This window comes from Pygoscelis adeliae, unplaced genomic scaffold (genome assembly GCF_000699105.1).
Source record: "Pygoscelis adeliae isolate BGI_AS28 unplaced genomic scaffold, ASM69910v1 Scaffold242, whole genome shotgun sequence".
NCBI classification, from domain to species: Eukaryota; Metazoa; Chordata; class Aves; order Sphenisciformes; family Spheniscidae; genus Pygoscelis; species Pygoscelis adeliae.
The window spans coordinates 4,025,168-4,049,887 of record NW_008824369.1 but is presented as its reverse complement, the minus strand read 5'-3'; the positions used below and the strand labels follow the sequence as shown (position 1 = coordinate 4,049,887).

Below are 24,720 nucleotides of genomic sequence, written 5' to 3'. Positions count from 1 at the left end.
ATCATCAGCAAACCTTGTCACCTGTTACAAGGTTTACTAGTGGTGGTCCTTTATTACACCCCCCCCCCCCAACATGTCAGAGATGTGTATAGCCCACAGTCTTACAATTAAGTATCTCTACATGAAATTTTTACACCTGTATTTCTCTTCCTGAAGTTCTTTCTGCAGTTCACCCTTCTAGCACCCTCCAAGCTGTTCCTTGCATTTTCTTTCATTTGTGTTGCTTTCAGACTACATGAATTTTCACGGTAAATTTATTTTTAAAATGGCGAGCTTCCTGTAAATGCTCTAGCACAAATTTTAACAGTTCAGACAAATTGTGTTTTCCTTTACACAGTTAAAGCAGAATATAGCCCCTAGTTATTGAATTATTTCCAAGAACATGGGCATTTCTTGTGTTGCTTCATGCACCCCAATGTAAACTCTGAAATCCTATTCCTTCTCTTCGGCTTTTACTCTCATTAAGTATCAGCTTCTGACAAGTTGGTTTTATTGATAGTGTATTAACCTTGACAGTAAAATCATGGAAGGCTATATTGAAGTAGTGAAGTGGAACATAGCTCACTGTAAATAATACATAAGGCTGAAATGGAAGATGGGATTTATATGATTAATGATACAGTGTACAACCTTATAATGCAGTAATCAGGGGTCTGGTGTTAAAAACTGGGGTCCTGAAACTTTTCACCTAATGCTATTCATACAGCTTATAAAATTAAGCTCGGATAAACCACACAAACAAGAACTGACACCACCAACCTGATTGAAATTCTAGGATCATGAGTCGCTTCACATCGCAGAGTGGCTGTGGTTCCTTTGATCACAGTGCTATCCTCAGGAGGGCGAAAAATGAAAGTGTGATCTGAAAGGAACACAAGCCATAGTTCAGGTGAAATTACAGCATTTTGACTTGGGTATTCACTCAGAGAGCTGGCAACTGAACATTTGTCATTCAAAGCAAGCAAGCCATTCCTCTTCAAGTCTTTGCTGTGAAGACTCCCCTCCCTCTAATGTCATTGTGTCAAGAAGAGGTGGTACGCTGTGGGGTGCAGAGAAGCAAAAGCAGCAGAGGGCATGAGTCCGAGTCGGCAGTGATCCTGAGTGGGAAGAGCGCTAAAGCTGTGCTAACTCTCACTTGTCTTGTGGTAAGCGTCTATGGCAACTCCCTAAAGTCATAAGGTAGCAAGTATGTTTGTAATGCGTTATGAATGAATCCAAACACACATTTAGTCAGGAAACAAGTCACACTGTTTGGAGCAGGGAAAACAAAAACAAAGAAAATCTGTGCAAAGAAGAATACACTAGAAAAATATCCAGAAAGAGGAAAACTTAAATGGCACCCTACAATCTTGTCAAATCCAGGAAAGAGGTTAAAGAAGGAGGTATTTCTGGTAGTCCGAATTCTCCGTGTGAGAAAGATATGCTGTTTACTCAAATGTTTCAAAACATCTTTATTGAAGCACCTCCTGGAGACCCAGAACACAATAATTGCTGTAACTACAGCAACAAGATCTGGTGTGAAAGATCTCTATTATGCTTAACACACAGTAGCAGCAGCAGATAGCAGCAGCTGAAGCAGGTAGACAACTAGGATGAGTATAGAAGATATGTGGATAATGTTAATCAGCCCCAAATCCCTACAGAGATAATCAGCGTCTACTGAGATATCTCCTATATGCACAAGAAGGCATCATCAGCAAAATCAAGAGTTAACTCTAATAGCATGGAATTTTTAATACTAGTCCTGATGTACCTATGTATGCCTTCTAGCTTTATAACAGTGCTGTTGCTACACAAATATTAGGTTATATTCACTTTTCTTTTCCCCCTCCAGTGCAGTACAATGAACAGGAACTTTATATGTATCTTTAATACATATAAGAACCATGCCTTTGAGAATTAATAGGAAGGACCTCCTTTACTTGATCCATACACCTGGATATCATTCAGTATACAACATCCTGATATGTATACCAACTCTACATTGTCAATAAGATAAATACGATGGCCATATGACACAAGTACATTACATTTACTGCCAGTATTGTTTTCAGGTATTCCCAAGTTCAAAAGGCAAAAGGTTGCTGATTTAACTTGCACAGTTTTGGGATTAGCAAATGTCAAATATGCACCACACATCAGCAGCATAATCAGTACTTTAAGCACAGGAAAGGAGAGAGGGACACAACACTTCTGTATTTATCATCGTCATCTTCATTGTTTTTAATTATTTTTAGTCCCAGCTCAGGGATCATTATTTCCTAGCTTTAGTAGCAAAAAAACATGTTACACTTAAATTTAACTCACCTAGGAGTAACACAGGTGAACCTGTTAGATCAGACTCTCTATCCCAACAGAGGAAATTAAAACAATAAAGATCAAGGCAAATGGCAAAGGACAAAATCATTTCATGATTGCCGGTTCACGGTTGCCCTGTGCCATTCCAATCCGTAGCATGAGAGAGTAGCTGAAGTCTGCTGTACTTTGATTTGGCTTCCAACAGTGCTCAGGGCCACAAAGAAATACAAAGGTATGAGGAAAATCATATCCATTGCAACTGTGGCCACGGTTTTAGTGACAGCATGGGCTGGTCTATACTGCCTGCAGACTCCTGGAGGCAGAAACCAACTGCAAATAGCCAAATCTACAAGTTAAAAGGTCTGATTTGCAATGCAAGATTCACCAAGGCAAAACCTGAGTAAAATTGTAATTGCGATTCAAGCTCTATTTAAATACACTTCCTTTCACAAAATATAAAAGTTTATATGCATAATTTTACAATCAAAAAGGATATTTGCAATAGGTTTCCTAAAATAGACACATTATTCCTATTAAATCAGACAAGTATCTCTATTAACTAGAAAAGCATAATTACTTATGAAAATTTCCTGAGCATACAACAAAAACTGATTAATACTTGATTAAAGTTAGGCTTTAAACAAAGCATTATCCTTACTCCACACTGTCAGCATCACAAAAGCATTCAGAGCTCCTTCAGAGTTGACTGCACAGCAAGTATAATTGCCGGCATCCTGAAGGAAAACGGGTGTTATCTGGAGCCCTCCAGATTCAAGAAGAATGAACCGAGGAATCTGAACTGAGCCACTGGCTAAGATCTGGTTTCCTGAAACACAGAAGGGAAAAACAGCATGATTAGTGTCACGTAGACTGCACAGATTAAGCACTGCAATTCTAGTTCTTCCAAAAGACTATTACAGCCTATCCAGGCCACTGGCTCACAACAGCCCCGCAACAAACCCCCTGCTCGCAGAACCAGAGAAATGAAGAAATATGCACTAAATGGATCTACAGAATCCCAATAATAAGAATGGGCAAGAAAACATGGATTACAGCTTTTCCACAACAACTTGATAACTGTCTACCTTTCTTCCATGAGATGGCAGGTTTTGGAGCCCCTGAAACTTCACAGGTTAGCACTGCGGTCATTCCCTCTGTAACAGTGGTATCCTCTGGAGGCTGTATAAATGCTGGTTTAATGTCTAGAATAAAAAATTTTAAAAACTCAATGCATTAGTTATCAGAAAGATCCTTTACCTATTATCATGGACTACTCTACATCCACTTTTATAGAGCTGATCATGGAGAAGGACATGACAATAATACATGAAAGCCTTTCGGCAGTGACTGTAACCTTTCATAATTCATCTCCTAGGAATTGCCTAATTCAGTTTATTACCTACATGGGAAGTAAAAATCTATCAGTGCTTGTACATGTACAAGTAAGACGGCTTACAGATGAAGGAAGACAGAGGTCAAAATGAGCGTTTGGGGGGAACTTGAGAAATCTAGATAAACAAAACTATTTTCTTTCATCTTCATAGCAGAGTTCTTTAAGATGAAAAGCAACTTGAGAAAGGCATTAACTTTGAAACTTAAATGTCAGCCAAAAGAATTTAGAACCTGAGTCTCATCCAAGACATTTTCCAAGCTTCTTTCTCTCTTATTTTCCCCCAGTTGCATTTTTTTTAACATTTTTTCTGCAGTTTCCTAGATATATATTGAACTGGGACTGATGTATTTTCTGAGGCCAGTAGGAATTCTGGTCAGAATGTGTAAACTGCTCTTGGGCTAAAAATCAGCTTCCTGAAGTAGAGTTAAAGTATTACGATTATGCCTGTTAATAATCGCTTTTAAAAGAGACTACTAGGATTTGCAATTCTTCCATAGAGAAAAGTGTACTTCATTAACAAAACCATTTAATCAGACTTTTTTTGGGGAAAAAAAAAAAAGACATAACTTGAACTTACTTTCTTTCGCCTACTAAATGTAGTTGTAGACAAAAGGCAGATAAAGTGATACCATGTACAATCATGAAGTAGTAGCTTGAATTCAGAACCAAATTACATTAGAGTGGAACTAAATTATTTAAGTATAAAGGAGAGATGGAAGTATTACACAATTAGCTTTTTTTTTTTTCTTTTCACTAAGTTCTCCTTTTGTAGCATGAAATAGGAGAGTTCACCTCAAGCCCCTAACGTCATGGAAAGCTTTTCTCCAGGCTTCAGCAGATTATGTTCAGGCCACAGAGGGCATTTTGGGGTACCTTAGAGATAGGGCAGCTACACTTGATGAAAACCAAGGTTCTGCGAGTGAAACTAAACAAGCACAGAGCGGTGGAGAAATCTGATGGATGTAGGGTCACCTATAGAAATGACAAGACAACTCATTGGTCTCTATTGCAGCTCCTTACTCACTAGTCACATCCAGGTAGGTGTATGTCTGTATCTCCCCGGCATTATTACTAGCAAAACACTGGAAGATTCCAGCGTCCTGAGGATGCAGCGCCTGGATCCGCAGCCCACCACTCAGCAGTACTTTGTAGCGGGGGTTTTCTAGCTTGCTGAGGGGAACAGAGTCCTTATACCAGACCAGAGTGGGAATGGGAACACCTAAAAAAAAAAAAAAAAAAGAATAATTTTGCTATTACTCTTTGCACAACACATTTTAGGTAGTCAAAATACATGGCACTGTTATGGTCATATCCCCAGTTTCCCATCCTTCCACACCAGTTATTTATATTTTTGCAAGCTGCTTTTGATAAATGGAGGCTGCATCTTACATTACCAACGGTAATAATACACTGCAGAACATGTGGGAATAAAACCAGCAAACAGTGAAAAGGGGAATGTTGAGAAAACATGTTATCAAATTACTTTCTTCACCCAATCATATTTCATGCTACTACAAAATAAGATTTACAGCAATTTCATGTTGAAAGCCAGAATCATGTTACTTAAACAGCAGCATTGTGGCAATGCAGCAAGTCTTTAAGATTGTTCCATCCCAAATAAGATTCCTCTGTGCTACTGTAGCTAAGATGTCAAAATAAAAAGGAAATGGCAAATTATACATAAAAAATGAAGTGCTCACATGGCTGTATTTGAGTCCTAATTTGGCAGCTTAGTTTGAGCTGATGTACAAACAGCATGTTGCCAACAATGGGATAGCTTTAAATTATTATTATTTTTTATTCATTCTCAAGCTTCACCTGTTATTTGAAAAATGCAGACATTAGGAGAAACAAAAATCCTACCCTAGATACAAGTCCCATTTATTCCTGTTTTCTTTCACGTGCATGTTCTACAAACCCTGACACAGTTATTTTATGTATGTTTTTGCTGCGGTCATATCCCAGTCAGCTGGGATGAAGCAGCTGTAAATTTAGTCTATACAAAGCGTAGGATTCTGTTTTCTTCAAGAGATGTCAGGTGCCTAGAACAGTCGTACACAGATGTTCCCTTCCTGCTCCTCATATCAGACAATGTTTTATCTTTATATTCCAGAAATCCCTCACTGATCAAATACTGAGGGCCCTATGCAAGGATCTGAAATGAAGCAGATATTTTATTATGTGATTGGATAATCACAGGGGTATCAAGCTGATTTAAGTTATCTCAGCCCCAAACATGGCATTTTCATAATCCGTAACTATTTTTGAACATATATCACTTAAAACCTCAGAGCTTCACCTTCCCTTGTAATAAGGTAAGGAACTGTGGACTTAAATTCATGGGTGAGTGAAATTTGTCCAAATAGAGAAAAGCAGGGTATCACAGAAGCATTAAGGATGGGATGTCACTGATGAATTGAGCATCTGCAGACATTGGATCTCACTGCAATGTTGGCAATGACTTAAGGTTCTCAGAGCGAAAGCACTATGGGAAGATCCATATTATCATCATCACCATTTTAAAAATCTCGAAGTTAAATACTATTGTATTATACTTCCATTCATATCTTCTCTCAATGTACTTACTCTCTTTATACAGACAAAAGCTTTATTAACTCCTGGAAAGAATGTACAAACAATGTATGGAACAATTGAAAAACAACATTTAATTCCTGTTTTTTTACTTTTATAAACATGTATCATTTAGTACAATCACCTCTGATGCTTTTGTTCTGCTGATCATATAAAATGTACTCGTAATCTAGAGGGTAATCATCTCAGGAAGAAATCCACTGTGTAGAGTGCATTGTCTGGTAGAGAATAGATGTAGTGTGGTAGCTTGCAATAGGCATAATTTAGATTTCATACAACAGCCCATATACAGAATTAGCGTAAATTTCAATGTTCAGAATTCTCAGTGAGAGTGTTATTCATCTCTTGAAAATCCTCCTGGGCAAATACAAATTATCACTGAGTAATGAAGAAACAGATGATGCAAAATGGAATAGTTCTCCTGGTGCTGAGAAGCCTGGAAATGATTTCAAGTTTAAATAATAGCAACTCCATTTTCCCCACACATTAGACTTGATAGGCACCTAGGAAATAATGAAATCCTACATTCAGTACACTCAAACCTTTAACATTGGTGTCGTTCTATAAATTCCATTCTACGAACAGTATTAGCAAACCTTCTAATCCTATAATCACTGTGAGATACACCTTCCTATCACCAACTCAGCTGACAAACTGAATATTACCATCTCTATTTTTCTACATTTCGGTTACAGATATCCTCCTCTACTCAAAGTTATAAGTCTGAATAATAGGATCTTATCTAAGCACTCTGATGCCTGTCAGCAGCATTCATTTGGGCTTTAGTGATCTTCCCAGAGAGATTTGTCTTCCAAGTTGTACACGTTTTCTTTTATCATTTTGCTACCTCTTTGGCTATAAAAATGGTTAAAACCAGCTCCCTTTCTTCTCCTCCTCTCCTACCCCACAGCTTTCCTCTCCCCACACCCCAAAAGGAACTTTGCTCCTTTTTCTCTCTAAACACTTCTGGTGAAAAAAATTATGAACAGAAAGAAACACTTTAAAGACCTTTCGAACTATACCTTTCCAAGCAGTATCAGTCCTACCTTACTGTTTGAGAGATTACAGAGTGGCCTAAAAGATTAGTAACAATAAATAAAATAAGCTTATTTCTCAGCATGTATGCAGCACTATTCATTTATCAGACAAATTAATCTAGTGTTATAGAGGAGAAGGGACGGCAGGAAACTGAGACTCTGGTTCTGGCTTTGCCACTTTCTCTGTAACCTTGGGCAAATAATTTATGCATCTGAGGCTCAGTTTCCCCATCTGTGAAACAGATGCTTGACTCTTTGCCAAATTTAACTTACTTAAGAACCTGGATAAAAGACTCGAAATATTCACTGTGTCATTTTTGTTATTTATTTTTTATAGCCTTCTCTAGATCCCAGTGGCCTACTGGGGAATCCCAAAAGCATCATTCCATCTACTCGTCTAAACAGGTAGAACTAAAGTCCAATTAACTGCACTCCCTAGACACCACCACCACTGCCTGCGGCTCTAAACTTTCTATAAGCAAATACGAAAAAAGCATTTAAAGGAAACCCATTGAAAATGCAGGCAGCATCAGCCACTGCTGAAAGATATACAGCAGAGCATGCTTACTGCGCTGTCTGATACACTGAAACTCCATTACAGGGAAGTATAAAGCTAGTCTGTGCAAGTTGCAATTTTATTTACAGTTAATCTCTGCTTATACTGTGAAATTAATCTGTCTCTCACACATTCGAAGTGCACCAAGACTTGGCAAATGGGCTTTGTGCACAGAACTTGATGGGGCTGGGGGAAATACAACCTGTCTTCCTATTTGTAGCAAAGGTACAGGGCAGCTTGGCAGTTCCCCCAGTGCTTTATTCTAGGCTCCTAGCTCGAAGCAGGGAGACAGCAACCTTCATTTACCCTCTTTTTAAATGCTGGCAGTTGCCAGATTTGTGTAATAATGGATCAAAACTCCTCTCTGTTTAATACTAGTACCTGCCCCTTACAAGTCTGTGTTATAGACACTCAGCAAAATAATCCATGTGAAGACAGGTTTCCATGCTCCTGCACCACGTTCATCAGCAAATCAGATGTGCGCTAAGAGAGTTCAGCAGAAATAAATTATTTTCTCTAGTAAGGGTTCCCATATCTCCAATAAGACCTCATCTGCTGAGAATGGTTATGAGCACCCTATTAGTACCCTTGGGAGTTAAACTGCTCAAAGGAAGAGTTAGGGTAGAAGGATGAGTTCAAAGTCAACCTCTTGTCTCCCTGATTCCTCCAGGTTTTGGGTTGGGGTTTTTTGGCAATGAAAAACATTTGAGACAGCAGATAGGTTTTTTCAGTGACAGTGAGATAGTCCAGAGATTTGTTGAACAGTTGTGTAGGATTGAAACATTTTTCAAAAAAAACAAAACCTCACAATGTTTTAACAACTCAATTTCTCTAATGATACAACAGTTTTAATTCCGCTACTTGAAAAATCTCCAATAAAAAAAATGTTGAAATGTTTGTCATACCACATGCTGAAACAAAGTTGGTGGCACATGGCCAGAATAAATGTCTATCTAGTCACTTTTCCTTCCTTTGAAATTGTCTTGTCTTGGATGGTCAGGCACAAAATGCAAGAACAGTCCAAGGACAAAATGCTATTTCCACCTTCTCAGCTCCAGTAATCTGTGCTTTAGCTACTTCCCGAGCCAGAGGTTGCACAGCTGTGTTTAATAGTCCTTACTGGATTTTTCTTCCATAAATGTTGTTTGTTTTTCTAAATAAGTTTTGTTTCTGATCTTAACTACTGCCTGCACCAATGACCTCCACAGTTTATGTTTTCTGAAAAAGTACTATCTTTCCTTCATCGTACATCTCCTACCTGAAAATTCAGCTGGCTGCCTCCTCTATTTCTTGCACTAAGCAATACAGAATCATCTTCTCCTACTCACCTTCCCATACGGCATCCGCCCTTCAGTCATCTCTTTCACAAAGTGTTCCTGTCTATTTAATTTTTCATTATTGAAAAATCATGGTAGACCTCTAATTATACCATTCCTACGTTTTTTATCTTTTCTAGTTTTTCTACATCCCTCTCTCCAATAGAGCGATTGGAATTGTGTGAAGTATTTGAGATGGGGGTGCTGCCCCATGGATTCATACAGTGGCATGCTCTTTTTTTTTCTCTATTCCTTTCTTCCCAGTACCTAACATTTTGAGCCATGGCTTGGCACTGAACTGATGTTTTCAGAAGATGTACCTTTTCTGCATAGTAATAGGTAATTTCATCTCTGTCAATAATTTCATCTGTCAGTTTATTCTCCAGTCAGTTCAAATCATCAGAACCTTCTGCGACTCTTTTGCGGTCAGTTTTAATGTTGACTATCTTGAATAATTTTATGTAATCAGCAAATATTATCATCTTATTATTCACCCTCTTTTCCAGGGCATTTACGAGTATGTTGAACAGCACAGGTTCCAGCATAGATTCCCGGGGAACTCCATCGACAGCAGGTCCTGCTGTGTTTTGTTTAAAAAGCTATTAATTAACAAGACCTTGTCTCTTATAACCTGATAGCTTTATTTCTATAAGAGCCTTTCAGTAAGAGACCTCATCAAGGGCTTCTGTAATTCTACATCAGCCAGAGCACTCTTACACACATGCTTGCTTATCAGACTAACATATTTGCAAAGCTTCCCTCTAGAAAAGCCGTGTTGACTCTTTCCTACATAGAGCATACAAAAAATTGCTGAAATCATAGTGGAAATAATATAATCACGCAATAAAGGATATCTTTATCAGCTCTGATCTGGAGAAAGAACCCATCCAAACAAGCTGTTAGTTAGGTTTGAGTGTTTTTTTAATCAAAGCTGTGTACTTTTTACGTAAGGATCTCATGGCATTTTTACGTGTATTGCTTGTTAAACTCAGCATCAGGGAAAGTGAAACAACAAAAAGTTCAGTCGCTTGCCAAAGTCACGTAGCAATTTGGTGACATAGACAAACTGGCTCTAATCACAAGACTACGATGCCTCCTATCTTACTAGAGTGTTAAAATAGGTGGTGCTTCTACTTCTCTGGAACTAAATCTTAGAAACCATTTTGCTTTAGGTGAAATTCTAGACATTTGAAGCCTTTTATGTTATTAAAACACCTGCCAATTAAAAGCTGCCTGTAATAGTCCTCCTGCAAAATTCTTAACTACACTTAAATGCCAGAGTTACGGACATTTCTATTCAGTATAAAAGTTCCATACTTTTTAGAAAAAAGGACATTTGAATTGTTGAAAATATTGACTGTTTGCATTGCAAACGATGGGTTCCGTAACCATACTCACCTCAGCTAATTTTCTGGCTCAAGACACTGATGTCTGTTATATAGAGACGACTACGAAGCAAAGGCAGGCTACCGGAGGGAAAGGAACAGGAGCTGCCCTGCCCAACAGACAAACGTGAACATGCCAGCATTACTCACGTCTAAACTAAACTACAAGGACTGTCCAATTTTCCAAGGGCAAAGGCCATCCCTCTCCCTTGTACCTGGGATCTGTGATAATTAGCAATAATGCAGAGGCCTCAAAACATTAAAAGTTTATATAAGTTGCTTTCTTCAGTATTGGATTTAAATATATCATTCATCCAAGTTTGACCACTTCTGCACACTCACCCATCGCCTGGCACAGGATGTCCACGTCTTTCTCCACTTCAGCCAAAATCACGCTCTCGGGCTCAGCCGTAAAATATGGTGCTTCTTTAGAACAGGAAAAGCAAACAAAAGTAAACAAAGCAAGCCGCAGCAAAATGAAAAATAGGTGTTGATTTAAAGATATTCATCATATAATCTCTCTGCACATGTATTTAATACAACGTATTACAAACAGACCAGTTTGCCTAAGTTTGCCTCTACTTAGAGGCGCTTTTTTTGGTAGCAAAAGCATCATAAAAAAGCCAACAATTTTTTTGCTATGCTGAGTATGAATTCCAAAGAGTCAAGTCAATGTAAGGTAAGATTTAGGGGTTTGCACTGCAAATTAATACTCAGAGCAGGGGCTACTTTTTATTTTATAGGTCTGAATCATGGAACATTTTAATTCTTTGTTCAGAAGGGCCCTCCCGAGAGATTTGTACAATGTAGCATTTTATAGGATAGTTTGCTTCAATATCTCAAGTAAATTCCACCTCGTGAAGGCATGAAGCATGTCAAATAAAGTGCCATAGCACGTTAGAGAGCCAACATCAGAGGATAAGTGCAGCATAATTAAAAAAAATTCTTCTCAACTGTTTTATTTCTTGAAAGCAAACAGATTTAAGGCTTTAATTGAAATTATAGTAATAATAATAAAAATCCACACTTTATCATTAGGACTAAAGATATTAGACGTTTAATTAAACAAAGACAAGATTCCAGAAATTGTAGAGTATGCTGTCATGTAACTCTTTCTTCTATGCAGCATAAAATTGAAGAGCATCATGTCAAAGTCCCAAAGGCGTTAAGGTTGCAGTAATTATCATGGTAACTAAAAACTGTCATAGTCTGTTCAATGCAATTATCATCTGAGTACTGTTTTTAGAAGCATTTTATTTGATTGTAACTAGAGTGTTATTGTACCATAGACAAACTCGCTGCTAAGTTTTAGAAAATACAGAAAAGACAACGTAAGTAGCTTGTGAGAACAAGTTACTTGTATTTCATTTTAAGGAAGTCAAGTGTGTTTCAAAAATGTCATAAGCTACAACGAGATCCACGGTCATCTGAGCTAACCTTCTCTCAGATCTCTCCACCAACCATGTCTGAAGACCAGACGTGCAGTTTGTATTATTGATAGGACATTAGTATTTTCATAAATAAAAACAAAATCACATAATTTTATCCTGCAAAGTATTATTTCTCCTGCTACCACCTGTAGTATAGCAAGCGTTGCTATCATTTCACAGTGATGTGCCAGCAGGTACACATCAGCAAGCACCGGATTAGAATGCAAAAACCCCTTTCCCAGCACTCCTTCCCACTAACTACAATAAAATACTTGTTTGAGTGTACAGAACTGGGGTCTTATTTGAGCACCAATGGATATTACAATTCTGTATTCATTCCAAATAAAGTCAATCAATATTAGTCCTCAAAACCCTGTGCAGAGGAGGTGAGGTTGCAAAATAGCCTGGACTACTCATTTACCCAGCAAAACCAATAAAACAAGCTACCTGATTTATTACATTCTAATAATATACATGTGTTAACATTATTGATCCTCTCTGCCTAAATATAAAGCTATTAATAAACATGCATAATAAGTTGTGATTTATTGCATATGATCTCATGCGTTAATCTAAACAACAAATTGAAAAGCTGAACATTTAATTGAAATTCACTGATGGCACACAGTTTGACATGTTTGATCAACTAAGTTGCTGAGTCCTCTGCAATTCATCTAAGTCCATGTTTAATTCTGAGTAAGCTTTTGCTTCTCACGCCATCCTCCAAGCCTTGTCTGATGTTTTCCTTGCGCTCCACTTTCCAGAATTTTACCTTTTTAATTTCCAAACATTTAGCCTAGTGTCCTTACTTACTTATGTATCTGTCTGTGGACACACAAGTAAGCACCCATCTGTCCATCTCTCAAACTAAAATTTGCATCTTTCATTCTATGGAAATTTCATTTGATTGTGAAGGGAGACAATGGGGAAACGCGGCCAAAGCAGCACAGGAGCAAGACAGCATCCAGACACATAGCCCCACATCCAGACATTCACTTCTAACTTTGGGCTGCTTCTATGGGTGTCTCTTCAGTCAGTGAGGTTCAAGTGTATTTTTCTCCTTTTAGGGCGTTCCTGACTGCACATCTTCCACCCTCCCCTTTATAAGGCACTCAGACCATAATGGGCCAATTTCTAAATTTGGCAACCTTCAGCTACCAGCTCTCAAACCTTCTCCTAGATCAGCAACATATTCACACACCAGGGATAAATTTGCAGATTTATCTTCAACCTGGGCCTGCAGTCCAGCTGCAAAGCACTTCATGTGACCTCAAAGATGCTAGTGGTTCCATGACTACTGCTTATGTGCTGCTCTTGCACACAGTTTCTGCGGTTATACTTGGCATATTTATACAGTCTGCTTTCCCAGTGCCTCTCCCAAAATCCTATCCTACAGTCTGTGCTCCTTCCTTTAAAATCCCATACAGGCTGTTATGCCACCCTCAAAGAAACTTATTACATTAAAAAGTGCTTAAGTGAGCAGGTATCAAGCAATGAATTACCTGACAAGGAACCTGAAGTCAGTGACAACTGTCACTTAGCAAATGGGATGTGATGTTATAAAAGGAAGATTCACATCAGCTTTTTTTGAAAGAAGCAGGGAGAAACGGAAGCAGACAAGACAGAAAAAGAGCAGGAGCAGCAGAAAGATGCAATCTAAAGGTGGCAGACAACTCCCAGAGGACTTTCAGGGTGTAGGTGTGCCAACAGATACGATTTCCAGTTTTCATCAAGCCCAGACCCACCTTTTCCCTTACACTAAAGCCTGCTGAGCTCAATTCTCACAGCCATTCCAGCAGCTGGAAGCCTGCCAAACGCTACAATTGACACAGAGGGGTCGAGAGGCTGAGGCAACAACTGCCCGTAGAGGAGTTGGATCTTATTCTTGCGTGACAAGCACAGATACAGAAAGCCTTCCAGAAGCAACTCTACAATTTACTGATTACCTACCTGCTTCTGCTGCCTGGAGATAGAGACAAGCCTGGGTGGGAAGACAAGGCTAATTCATAAGGGAATTCTGGAAGATCTAGAATACCACGTGGACAACAGTGCTGTGGCATCCCAAGTCTAATATACATGGTAAATTAGTCTTGGTGATTTAAGGTATGAGAGAATCACAGCAGTATTGGTGTAGGTATACTCCTGGGACTTTGAGGGAAATGAAACAGTGATTTGCATGCAAGCTGTGCTGCCTTTCCACATGCACGTGTCTTACGCTAGCAACACGGATGCTCAAAAGGCCCTTTGCAGTGAGGGTCTATGGCTTCAACAGAACTCAGGCTGTGGAAGAAATAGCTCTAGTTACAGGTGCTAGACAACTGAAACCTAGGCTCCTCACTTTTCAGAGGAGTCAGATGTATCATCTGCACATCAGGTGTGTGCCTGAGGGCCTGTAGACCCAGCATAAATTGCAAGTGAAAAATTCAGGTCATCTCAGTCTGGGTGCTATACTCTACCTGGTGAATAACTATCAGAAAGAGGCCATAAAAATGCAGTAATATTAATAGGGGTCAGATAGCATTCTGAAGGGGCATTCCGGCTGTCTGTATATATGACTCTACTGCATATTTATAAAGCTTGGTTTGAATCACATAGTATGAATTTGAACATTCATTGTTGTGGGCAATAATCATGTGTAGAAATTTAATATGTTTGGTGAAATTACGATGTCTTCCAAACTATACAATGTGCCAGACACAAGACCCCAGACACAGCGATTTCTAGGAATGACAGTAGTCTGTTGGTATCAGGTCAAACATTAATTTTTTTTGAAATTATAGAATCACAACAGTTAGCATAGGAAAGGACCCATTACAGCAAGTTCACCCTGCTGGCAGTGCAGCATGCTATGTAGTGAGAGGGGTCACATCTCACATTACACTGAAAGAAACAGATACTGTATTGTTCAGATATTGTATTGGTGTTTGACTGATCTTAACTAAAAGGTCAAGAACAAGCAAAGGGGAAAAAGACTATTTGAATATAAATGCACGCTTTTAATAGTTGTTGAGGGTTTCAGGGGTTTTTTGCACTACAGACATCATTGAAAAGATAGCCTCTCTGTAAAGCCCTTGGGAGCCTGCAAAATTTGATACTGTTCTAACTTCCCCCACACAGAGTTACATGGTTACTGATTTTAACATTCAAAAGATAGCAGTCAGCATCCATTACATACCCTTCAAGCTGCGTTGGAGATGTGTGACCTAATCCTAGATACGTACATGAAAGTCAGAAAGAACAGAGAAAGCCCCAAGGGCTCCTCCAAAGCTGAAATTCCTGCATCACTCAGAAATTCAGGCCTGCATATTTAAGAGGAAAATTGAGCCTTAAACATGGAAGCCTTTCTCTAGCATTACCATAAACTAATTTATTTGGTGAATATCCTGTAGAGAAAGGGGAACTGGAAACCTGAGAGCCCTTTGTAGGTACAAAGTCCGTAACTCCAGACAGTAGATCAGACTGACCATGCTGAGAGAAGCCACATTGTGTATGCAGGTATAACAGGTTCCTTGAAACAAGACTTTTCTTTGCATGAATATCAGGTTAAAACAGAAAGAGATGAAAAGGTACTCTTAGTTTCTTGCTGCTACCCCTCCTGCAAACTGCAGTCTGTGTGTTCTAAAACCTTATAGCAGCACAGGGAACGCATCTCCTGTTTGCAGAACTGAAAGAAGGTAGAACTTCTCCTGAATGTCAGAGACACAACTAGACTCCCCAGAAGTCCCATTACTTCACTGTGGTATAGGTCCTGTGCGCTTTCGAGGCCAAGGCAACGTGTCTGCGTCCATCTCAAGAGCCTCTGAGGCTTGCCAAATCAAAAATTGTCAACATTTCTCTGCTTTGAGCCCAAACTGCAATTCAGGTAAGTCCAAAGACATTTTATATTATAGTTTTCCTGAAAACTCTTATTCTTTTCTTATGCACAGTACATGAACACAGTCATCATGGTCTTTTCTTAAGCACAATACATGAACACAATCATCATGGAACAATTCTTTCCTCTGCTTTCAAGACATCATTTGTAGTGTTTTAAAGTGTCTAAGCTAGAGCCACGAGAGCTATTGTTTCCAGAGATCGGAGCACAAAGTATCGAGGTAGCTAGCTGAAGAGGAAAATAACTTCTGTTCTGGCAGTTGTATATACATTCAGTGCAAATTCATGAACAATGGCAATGCACAAAAGCGGCCCTTCTGCATCTCCACCCTTGCTCCTGGAGAAGTACAGTGAAGGAGGAATAGCCCTATAGTTCACCTCAGAGCCTAGCCAGGTGGGCCCTCCATATTAACGTTAGAATTTTTCTGATGTGTTCCTGAATCCCATGATCCTTGTATCCATACCTGATGGGAACGAACCAGGGTAGCCTTTAAGAAAGAGACAGACCTACCACACTCCCCTATCGTCCTATTTTCAGAAAGAAATCTATCCAGCTGGGAGGTAAAAATTCTCTCTAGGAAACACCAAGATGAGAATAATATGTCTATTAATGTAGTTGTTCTGGCCACAAAACTGCTCAGAAAAGAAGGGAAGCCCTCTACTGTGATTCTGCTTTATTCCATCCTATTCCTTTGGCCAGGCCAACAGGGCTTCAACACCTCATCATACTAGGCCATTCTTTCTAATTGTTTTTCTCCTCAGTTTGTGCATCTGATTTAAAGACCAGTATGGATTTCATGTAGTGGAAGAGTTTCATTCCTCATTTTCTTAAGCTCCTAAAATTCATAATTTCCCATAGAAAAATCACTTAAAAAATGACTGTTGCAATTTGTCGCTAACAGAACTTGCAGAACTGGAGCAAAAGAATTTAAGATTAGTTCAGTGTTCAAATTGGTTTGCTCACGAGAAGACTCCTTAAATTACTTAATCTTCAAACTGTTAGTGATAAAACAAATGTGCTCTTATCTAATCTGTAACAAATCTTTCCCAAACTGTTGCTCTGCCAACTGAGGAACATGCTACCCTTTAAAAATTTATAACAACTGCAGCTAATAAAACCAGGGTTTGGAACCACCTCAGTTTATCTTTGCTGGAACAATATGAAGATGTCAGAAAGCTCTTTGCCACATTGAGAAGAAAATTGCAGTGCAGCACAAGACTACAGGATTTTCTTCTTGCTCATGCAGTACTACTTTATTACATTAGAGATTCAGATTTTTCAAATATTACTGTGATTTTAATTTACAAACTGAGATGTACTCTCAGAAATATTCAGGAAAAAAATTCAGAGATAATATTGTACATCACAAATAATAATTTGAACTGAGCACATGCCTTTGTATGAAGTTCTACTGCCTTCTAATAAAGCTCTTGTCACCATCTAAGCCCACACTCAGGTTATGTGACTTCTCTTAGCTGGGAAAGGCAAGGACTGATATATTTGTAAAAAAGCTTCTATCAACTCAGTATTTGTGATATCTTTGATACATCTTTTTATCACTACTTCTATTCTACCAGTTAATAGCAAAATATTTTTTCTATTAATCCACAAAAGCTCTCATTACCATACTATTGAGGGTCTGTATTTGATTTATCCCAATCATTCTGAAAACAAACCTCTTCTATTAACACAATTTCCTTTTTCTGTTTGTCAAGACTCCTTAAGTCCACACTGTGTTATTCTCTCAAGTAGTACAGCTCATTATCAGGTCACTATCAACATGTACACACTACAAATATTTTATACACGCAAATGGACAAGCATACTTGATTTTCTGTAAGTACTACTCCAGTAGGCTATGAGGGATACACTGCAAAAATCCTTAGGTTTCAATCTTGTCTGCACTTTCCTCTAGAACCTGTCCCTTGACTAATTAAACGATGGCCAGAACCATCCAAGAACTGTAAGGCTGAATATAAGTTATGCATTAACTACTAATCCTTTGATTTGGCTTCCTGTTTAGAATTAGAGATCCATCCTGCAGCTCAAGAAACTCATAAATAAAGAAATCTATCAGGCTTTGCTGACACATTGAGTAAACACCTGCAACTGAAGTGTCTTGTTCCATCAGAAGGAAATAAAAGTAATTGGTAACCAATTTGTTTCTGCTTTCTTTCATCTGCTTGTTCTTATCTACAGGCCTTTTCATAACTTCATTCCCTGACAGCCCCCTAAAACTGGGTAAGAAATAAATAAAACATTTAAAAATCAGAGAGCAGATAAGCTACTAAAGAAAGGCAGCACTGCTAGTTTAATATGATTCCCCAATGACTGTTTCTCAGTTTTATTGTAACTGTATTTAAGAATCTTTTACATTAACTGAGGGGCTGCCTTAAGTATTGCATTAGGCTGGATCTGACAGCAAAGCAGCAAAGTTAAACTAGTTACCATAAAATCTTATGAATAAGGGAGAGTTTAAACAAAAACCATAAATAAGTGAAATCCGTGTCTGCTCCTTAAAGGGAAGGGAAGCCGCAAGGTAATAATTCTAAGAAACAGTACAAAGAAAAAGACTGGAACCAAACTTCATCCAGTAAGTAATAAATATAATAGACACACAGTGCTACAAATGAACCTGGAACAGAGCTTTGTAGAGAGAAGAGCTGTTTTCTCATCTAGCATGAACTACTATAAATTGCTTTAGTAGAATACAGACCATACAGCAGTCTTTAAAATTGTATTTTCAGAAGGCTAGAAGAGCGTAGAGAATTGTGTGCTGAATTCCCACTGCAATGCACTACGGAAATGCATGTGCATGAGTTCTGATCAACACTGAAACTTGTATCATTGCCAGAGCAATAACCTCTCCAGGACACTCGCACAGTTATTACTGGGACTATTACGTAAAAGCTAGACTTCACACAATCAGCTCTGGCTGAAAAGATCTAAGTGTATCTGTTCTAAAACATCTCTTTTATTCTAAAAGTCCTAAAAAGTCTATACTGTGTGCAGAGTGCTAATTTGCTTTATTATATCAGGACATGACATGCACTGTAACTGCCATTTCCAAATGACAGCCTCCTTGCTACAGCAAAACTCCAACACAGAGGTGGTGGTGGAAACAGGCAGTGAAAGGGCACCAATGTCCCTTTAAAAATATTAAGTCCAAAGTTTCCCTCGGAGTCAAAGGTCTAGCACGTAACACCAATTTTAGCGGTATTTCCTTCTCCCTTTTGTTACCTCAGTAATGATATCGCCTGCCTGTGTGCTCAGGAATGTCCTTGGCCCCCTGACTGGCACTTGCAACAGGCAACGCGCAGAAGTGCTCCTAAAAGGCTTCTTTCGGAAATACAGGCACTTGACATATTAAAACTAGGTGTAAGCAAGCTGGGATTTAATCAGGATTTATTGCATCTAAAAGCCAAGATGTGGAAGCTGCCCAATAACGATTTTACTACTGTATTTCCCCAACTTCTGATTAAACGTATAGTTTCACAAGGGATTCAGAATCACATCAGTGTTAAAAAAAAAATATATCTTTTTGATGAATTTATATTCATGGGGAAGAACAGCTGAATTAATTTGGAAGATAACCCTCTTTCACCTCCTTTGTTCCGTTCTCCAAAGAAAGGTTCAAATGTGAGGTCAATGAAATATTAAAATATCAATTTGATTTCCTATTATACCTCAGTCCAGAGCCTGTTTTACTAAAAAACACATTGCCTTGAGAATTACCCATTATAGAAAGGAAGGCTTTCGCTCTTGCTGGTTCCTCTGTGCTGTCTCTCAATTTTGCTTCACAGAAGTACATCCCCACATCAGCAGAGGTTGGGTTGGTGATAGTGAGTCGTCTCCCAAAACTGCTAATGCCACTGGTTATTTTTACTCCATTTCTCTTCCAGGTCATGCTTAGTCTCTCAAGAGGTCTGCCGAGGTTTAAAAAAAAAAAAACAAAAAAACAACACACAAGAATACAACAATAAAATATATATATTACAGAATAGTCTTGTCTGCAGTTATATACAGATTATAAAACTTCCATAAGTTTCCTCTATCCCTGACATTCGTTATTGAGAAGTAAATGCATATATAACTTCTACATATCAAGACTACAGACTACTTAAGTGGCATTATGCAAGTACAGCTAATTGATACAGCAATAGAACTAAGTGCTAATAATTTGATTTCTCTAAGCAAAAGGAGTAAATACTGCTATGGGAATCAGCTGCATGGGAAGTGCTTTCATTATAACTCAATTATCAAAACAATATTAACCATATCAAGAACATCTCTGCCCTCAGGGGGGAAAGCGAATCAGTTGGTCTTCTTACCATCTAAGGACCTCAACTATTCATTTCCACTGGAATTCAATGCTATTCAAGGCCAACTAGATGGAAACATAGGAGGAATGCAGTGAACTCTATATTGTGGTGCATTATGAACAGCTGAGCAATAATCACTGTAAAATGAGAGTTTCTGTAAAATTACTTCATAGGAGATCCTCACTAATTTATTTACTAGAAAGCACAGACTGTTCAACAATATCACCTTTCATGTCAATAGGCTGAAATATTATTAACCCTTAACATAACTTTTTCCTTAAGATAATGTCTGCTGATTGAACACCACCATACTTCTTTTCCTTACCGTGTGAGTAACGGGGGGGAAAGTGACTCTGCCTATATCATTATTTGGCCGGAAAAATCAATATGTTTAATTCAGTAATGTTGGACAAACAAGATTATTCGTAAGGTTACTTTGAAGAGCAAGCTACATGCTGCATTCTGCTTCAATGATTAAAATAATAAGAAAAATGGAAAATAACTTCCTATGTCCTTCTCAGTAAAGGACAGTGCATTAAAATTAGTTCCTTACAACCCCGCTGCTTTTACAATACCTTGCATTGGCCACACACTCCAGCGTGATCTCACTTTTCCCTGCTACGATGCTTGTATTCTGTGGAGGGATTACAATGACGGGAGCCACGGTGTCAGACGGGTCTGTGGCACCTGCACGGGCAGCAAGAAACCTTGTGAAGACTCTGTACACCTGCAAACAGCGAGGACTGACACGTTCCAGGCAAAGGATCTCGTCAAGCAACACAGCTGCAAATTTCACTCCTCAACCTCACCATGGATTTTAATCTCCTCATTAAGGGGAGATCTTCAGCATGACCATTCTCGATGGCTTTCATTATACTGTACAAACACTGTTTCAATATACCCAGCTTGGTATCATTCAAAGCACGTAACTCGCAAGAACTACTCCCAGATGGAGTGCAGGGGCCATTCTCAAAGAGAAAGCAAATAAATTAAGCATCCTAAAGGTTTTCTATTGTTGAGCACTTTTATTTTTATCAAACACTTGCTGACTTATAATTTTAAGACCTTTTCATGTTTTGTTTAATCTTACCACTTCCATACCATTTCAAAAGAGTCTGCCAATACTCATGTTAGTTCTTTAAAAAGATTTTACACACTGGGGAACAAATATAAAATTAACAAAGCAGCATATCACAGCAACTTCAATCCCTTTTTCTTATCAGGAAAGTAAATAACCCAAATCTGCTACTCTTTTGTGAGGCATCATACTGTAAATAATTTAGCTTATGCAACAGTCAGCAGACACTTAAAAAATGGTAAAAAGGCTGCTTGTAAATTTTCTCTGTATACATTTAGTAAGTGAATTAAAATACCCATGTATTCATAGGTACTTTGCTTCAAGCAACTCATTTGGGAAAGAAAAATTAGCTATTTTTCAGCTTGAATAACAGAGTAATAAAATTCTCTAAAGATACAGAATCCAATAAACGAATTATAGGGAAAAGTAATGAAAATAAAACTAAACTGATGGAAAAAGCAAGCCCGTTCATCAAATGTTTCTGCAAAGGAGGCTAACCCATGCCCATTAAGCAGAACGGGAAACTGGCAAGTGCAAGGTATGAACCCTGATGTTTAAGATAATTCCCTAAAGAATAGAAAATGGATAGAAGATTCTTTGCTTATCTCGTAGCCGGCATGCCAAAAGCCATTTGACATTCAATTTCACTTGTTGGATAGACAAAGGTTTTGGCAATGGGGCTCAGAAAGTTCACAAGGTTAGCAGATTTCTGAATTACTGAATGACAAAATTTTTACCTTTTGATGTTTTTGTAATTGGTAGCAAATAGTGTACTGCGGGAGATGAAAGCATGTAATATAATTTTAAAATTTTAAGAATACCACCCACACATCTGAATAAATTCAAGCATCCAAGAATAGTACTTAAGGAAGCGGTAAGCACATATTTATTTCTTCCCGTAAATACGCTCTGTTGACCTGACACAGCATCTATATGCAATTCGCATGGGATCTCAAAAAACAAGCTTTTCGTAGTTTTTGCTTCTGCTCAACAACATTCCTGAAAATATGATACTATCAGCTAGCAAATCACAACAATAAAAAGATTTCCATGGTGGTCTTATAGGTGTTCATGGCAGGAATTTTCCAGAGAGTAATTGAAAAAATAGGAAACAAGCGGCAGATTAGTAGCTTGTTACTGATGAGAAGAAGTAACTTCAGCATTACTGTTCACCACTACTTCTGCGCAAGATGAAGGTTTACGACAGTAAATGCTAGAAGATCAACAAACAAGTTACTAATTTGGCAGTAATCATTTCTTATCTCCATCTGGAAAAGAGGAAAACCACTTGTTTGACTGATCAGCTTCCCTGAAGAATGGCTCAACCCCACTAACACCAGCCGAAGAGAAGCCAGCTTTGTTGTAACCTCGAGGAGTTCACCATGTGCGAGCGGCTCTTTGTGCAGTGAGCAGATGAGCACGGGAAATAAAAGTGCACGTTACTCCGCCTGCAACCAGGAAAACGTAAGATTTCTTTGACTTTCTTTCTGATGGTAACAAGAATCTAAACAAAGTATGTGCTTATTTTCATTTTGTGCCATCCCTGAAACAAATCTATTAAAAGCAGGCTCTTGATAAAGATGTTGAGCTAATACCGACGTGATACAGAGGGCTCATCAAAATGGTTAGCGCTTGCATTCTAAGTAATACACCTACAAAGGTCAGCTGCAGATGTAACAAGCATATACAGAAAACAACAACATTTCAAAGTATTATCTAAACAGTACATAGACAGCATGCATATTCCTATTTCATATTCAAAGACAGTTTAAGGTTCCCTTTGCAGTACAAAGAAACCACCTGCCATAATTCACTCTGGCCCCAATCCTGCCAAATAAAACCCAACAGGGACATTCCCATGGTTCCTTTTGCAGGAGGTAGTTTGCAGCTTTGTTTTGTGCCTAATCAAAATATCAAAGGAGGAATTTAGTTTTACTTTAGAGTAAAAATCTCAGTAGGGCTGTAACATGGGATCTGTGTGTCCGCCCCACCCTTTCAGAACGCATCCTTTTGTAAGAAATCCACAGGTTGGAATATCTGAGTAGCCAGGCTCCTAAGCTAGGTAAGGAGTAACACTATGATTTTGTTTTGATGATGTGACGCAGCAAATCAGACTTCAGTCAGGCTGTGGAAGGTAGAGAGCTATTTCAAACAATCAGATAATGAAAACCACCCAGACTTTCCAAGTTTCTTATCCTACCTGTCAATAAAGCCACTCCATCCCTCTCCTACCTCCTAATGCACTACACTTGACATGATTTTACTTGACTGGTGCCACGCTAAAGTACAAGGAAGAATGTCATTGTTAGTAAACAGATATTTTCTTTGAAAATCCTTCATAGAAAACAATTGAATTTTTTTTCTCTTCTTCACTGTTCCTTTTTTACTTAATCAGACTTTCTCTTGCCCCCATTTTCTAGGTCTCTGCTGTTTCCTTTTGGATTTTCATCACCTCTTCCCTCCTCTGCCTCCTCTCCCTCAGGCAGCTTCTCTGCATTTGTCACTGGCCATTTCCCCTCCCTGCCATCCCATGTTCCCCTATACATGTTTCACATTATTTAAGAACTACTCAATTGCCCATGTATCCTTTATTTTAATGATTGAGCTTCCATTTCTCTGAAGGAGATATTTATTAAAGACACTAAAATGGCAGCGCAATACAAACGCATACAAGAACACAGTTACGGTGAGATGAATTTGCTAATAGGGGACCACCATTCCCACCCATATTCTATCTTTTCTGAAAGAAAAGGTCTTCTTTCCTTTCTATCTGCTTTCTGAACCACTTCACCTCAGCTAAGAAAGCAAAGAAACATTAGGGAAAAACACTGACCCCAGAACTGTAGCCAAGGGATGCCTCACTATTAGACACAATAAGTCTGCAGGGAACTTGTAGGAAGCTGCAGAGACAAGACTGAACAGCATTTGAAGAACACTTAAGGGATGTGCTCTTAATCTGATTCTAGTCCTTAATAGATGACTGGACAGAAGGACTACCGCAGGCAAGAGTCCCAGTCCAGAGTTTTCTCCAAAAAAGAGCACGCTCTGCTTTCTTTCACATGTATCTATTTTAGCCACAGCACTCACAGTATTTCCAATCTTCCCTTTGCTTCTAAACCTTCTCATTAGACGCTGTCTTAATTATTACCGGTATCTGCTAGGGCCCAGTAACTGAAGTGCCTTCAGGACCAGCCCCAACTAATCTTTGCGGCTTGACTACCATAACACCAAAGACACTGACTCACAAGTGGAGGGAGCTTATCTTACAGCTGTGTCAGTGGTCCCCATCTCCAGCTGCTCATGAAGCAGTTGGTGAACTGCTGCTATTTACCACCCAAAATATTAAGGTAAATTGGCACAAATATTATTTTTCCATATTAGACTTTTTAAAAAAGAGAAAAAAAAGAGCCAAAAAAATAGAAAAATTGGGGGGGGGGGG

At 38.6% G+C, this 24,720-nt stretch overlaps 1 protein-coding gene across 1 annotated transcript in view; it reads right to left on the bottom strand.

The window, feature by feature from the left end:
• The window catches only part of SDK1 (sidekick cell adhesion molecule 1), a 422,744-nt gene that overhangs the window by 141,496 nt on the left and 256,528 nt on the right, over positions 1 to 24,720 (bottom strand). Inside the window, exons 6-12 of the mRNA XM_009320033.1 lie at positions 20,779 to 20,890; positions 19,617 to 19,807; positions 10,920 to 11,003; positions 4,716 to 4,910; positions 3,384 to 3,500; positions 2,957 to 3,124; positions 760 to 862 (exon numbers count right to left, since the gene is read on the bottom strand). Of these exons, the coding sequence (XP_009318308.1) occupies positions 760 to 862; positions 2,957 to 3,124; positions 3,384 to 3,500; positions 4,716 to 4,910; positions 10,920 to 11,003; positions 19,617 to 19,807; positions 20,779 to 20,890 (970 nt within the window). The remainder of the gene's footprint in view (positions 1 to 759; positions 863 to 2,956; positions 3,125 to 3,383; positions 3,501 to 4,715; positions 4,911 to 10,919; positions 11,004 to 19,616; positions 19,808 to 20,778; positions 20,891 to 24,720) is intronic.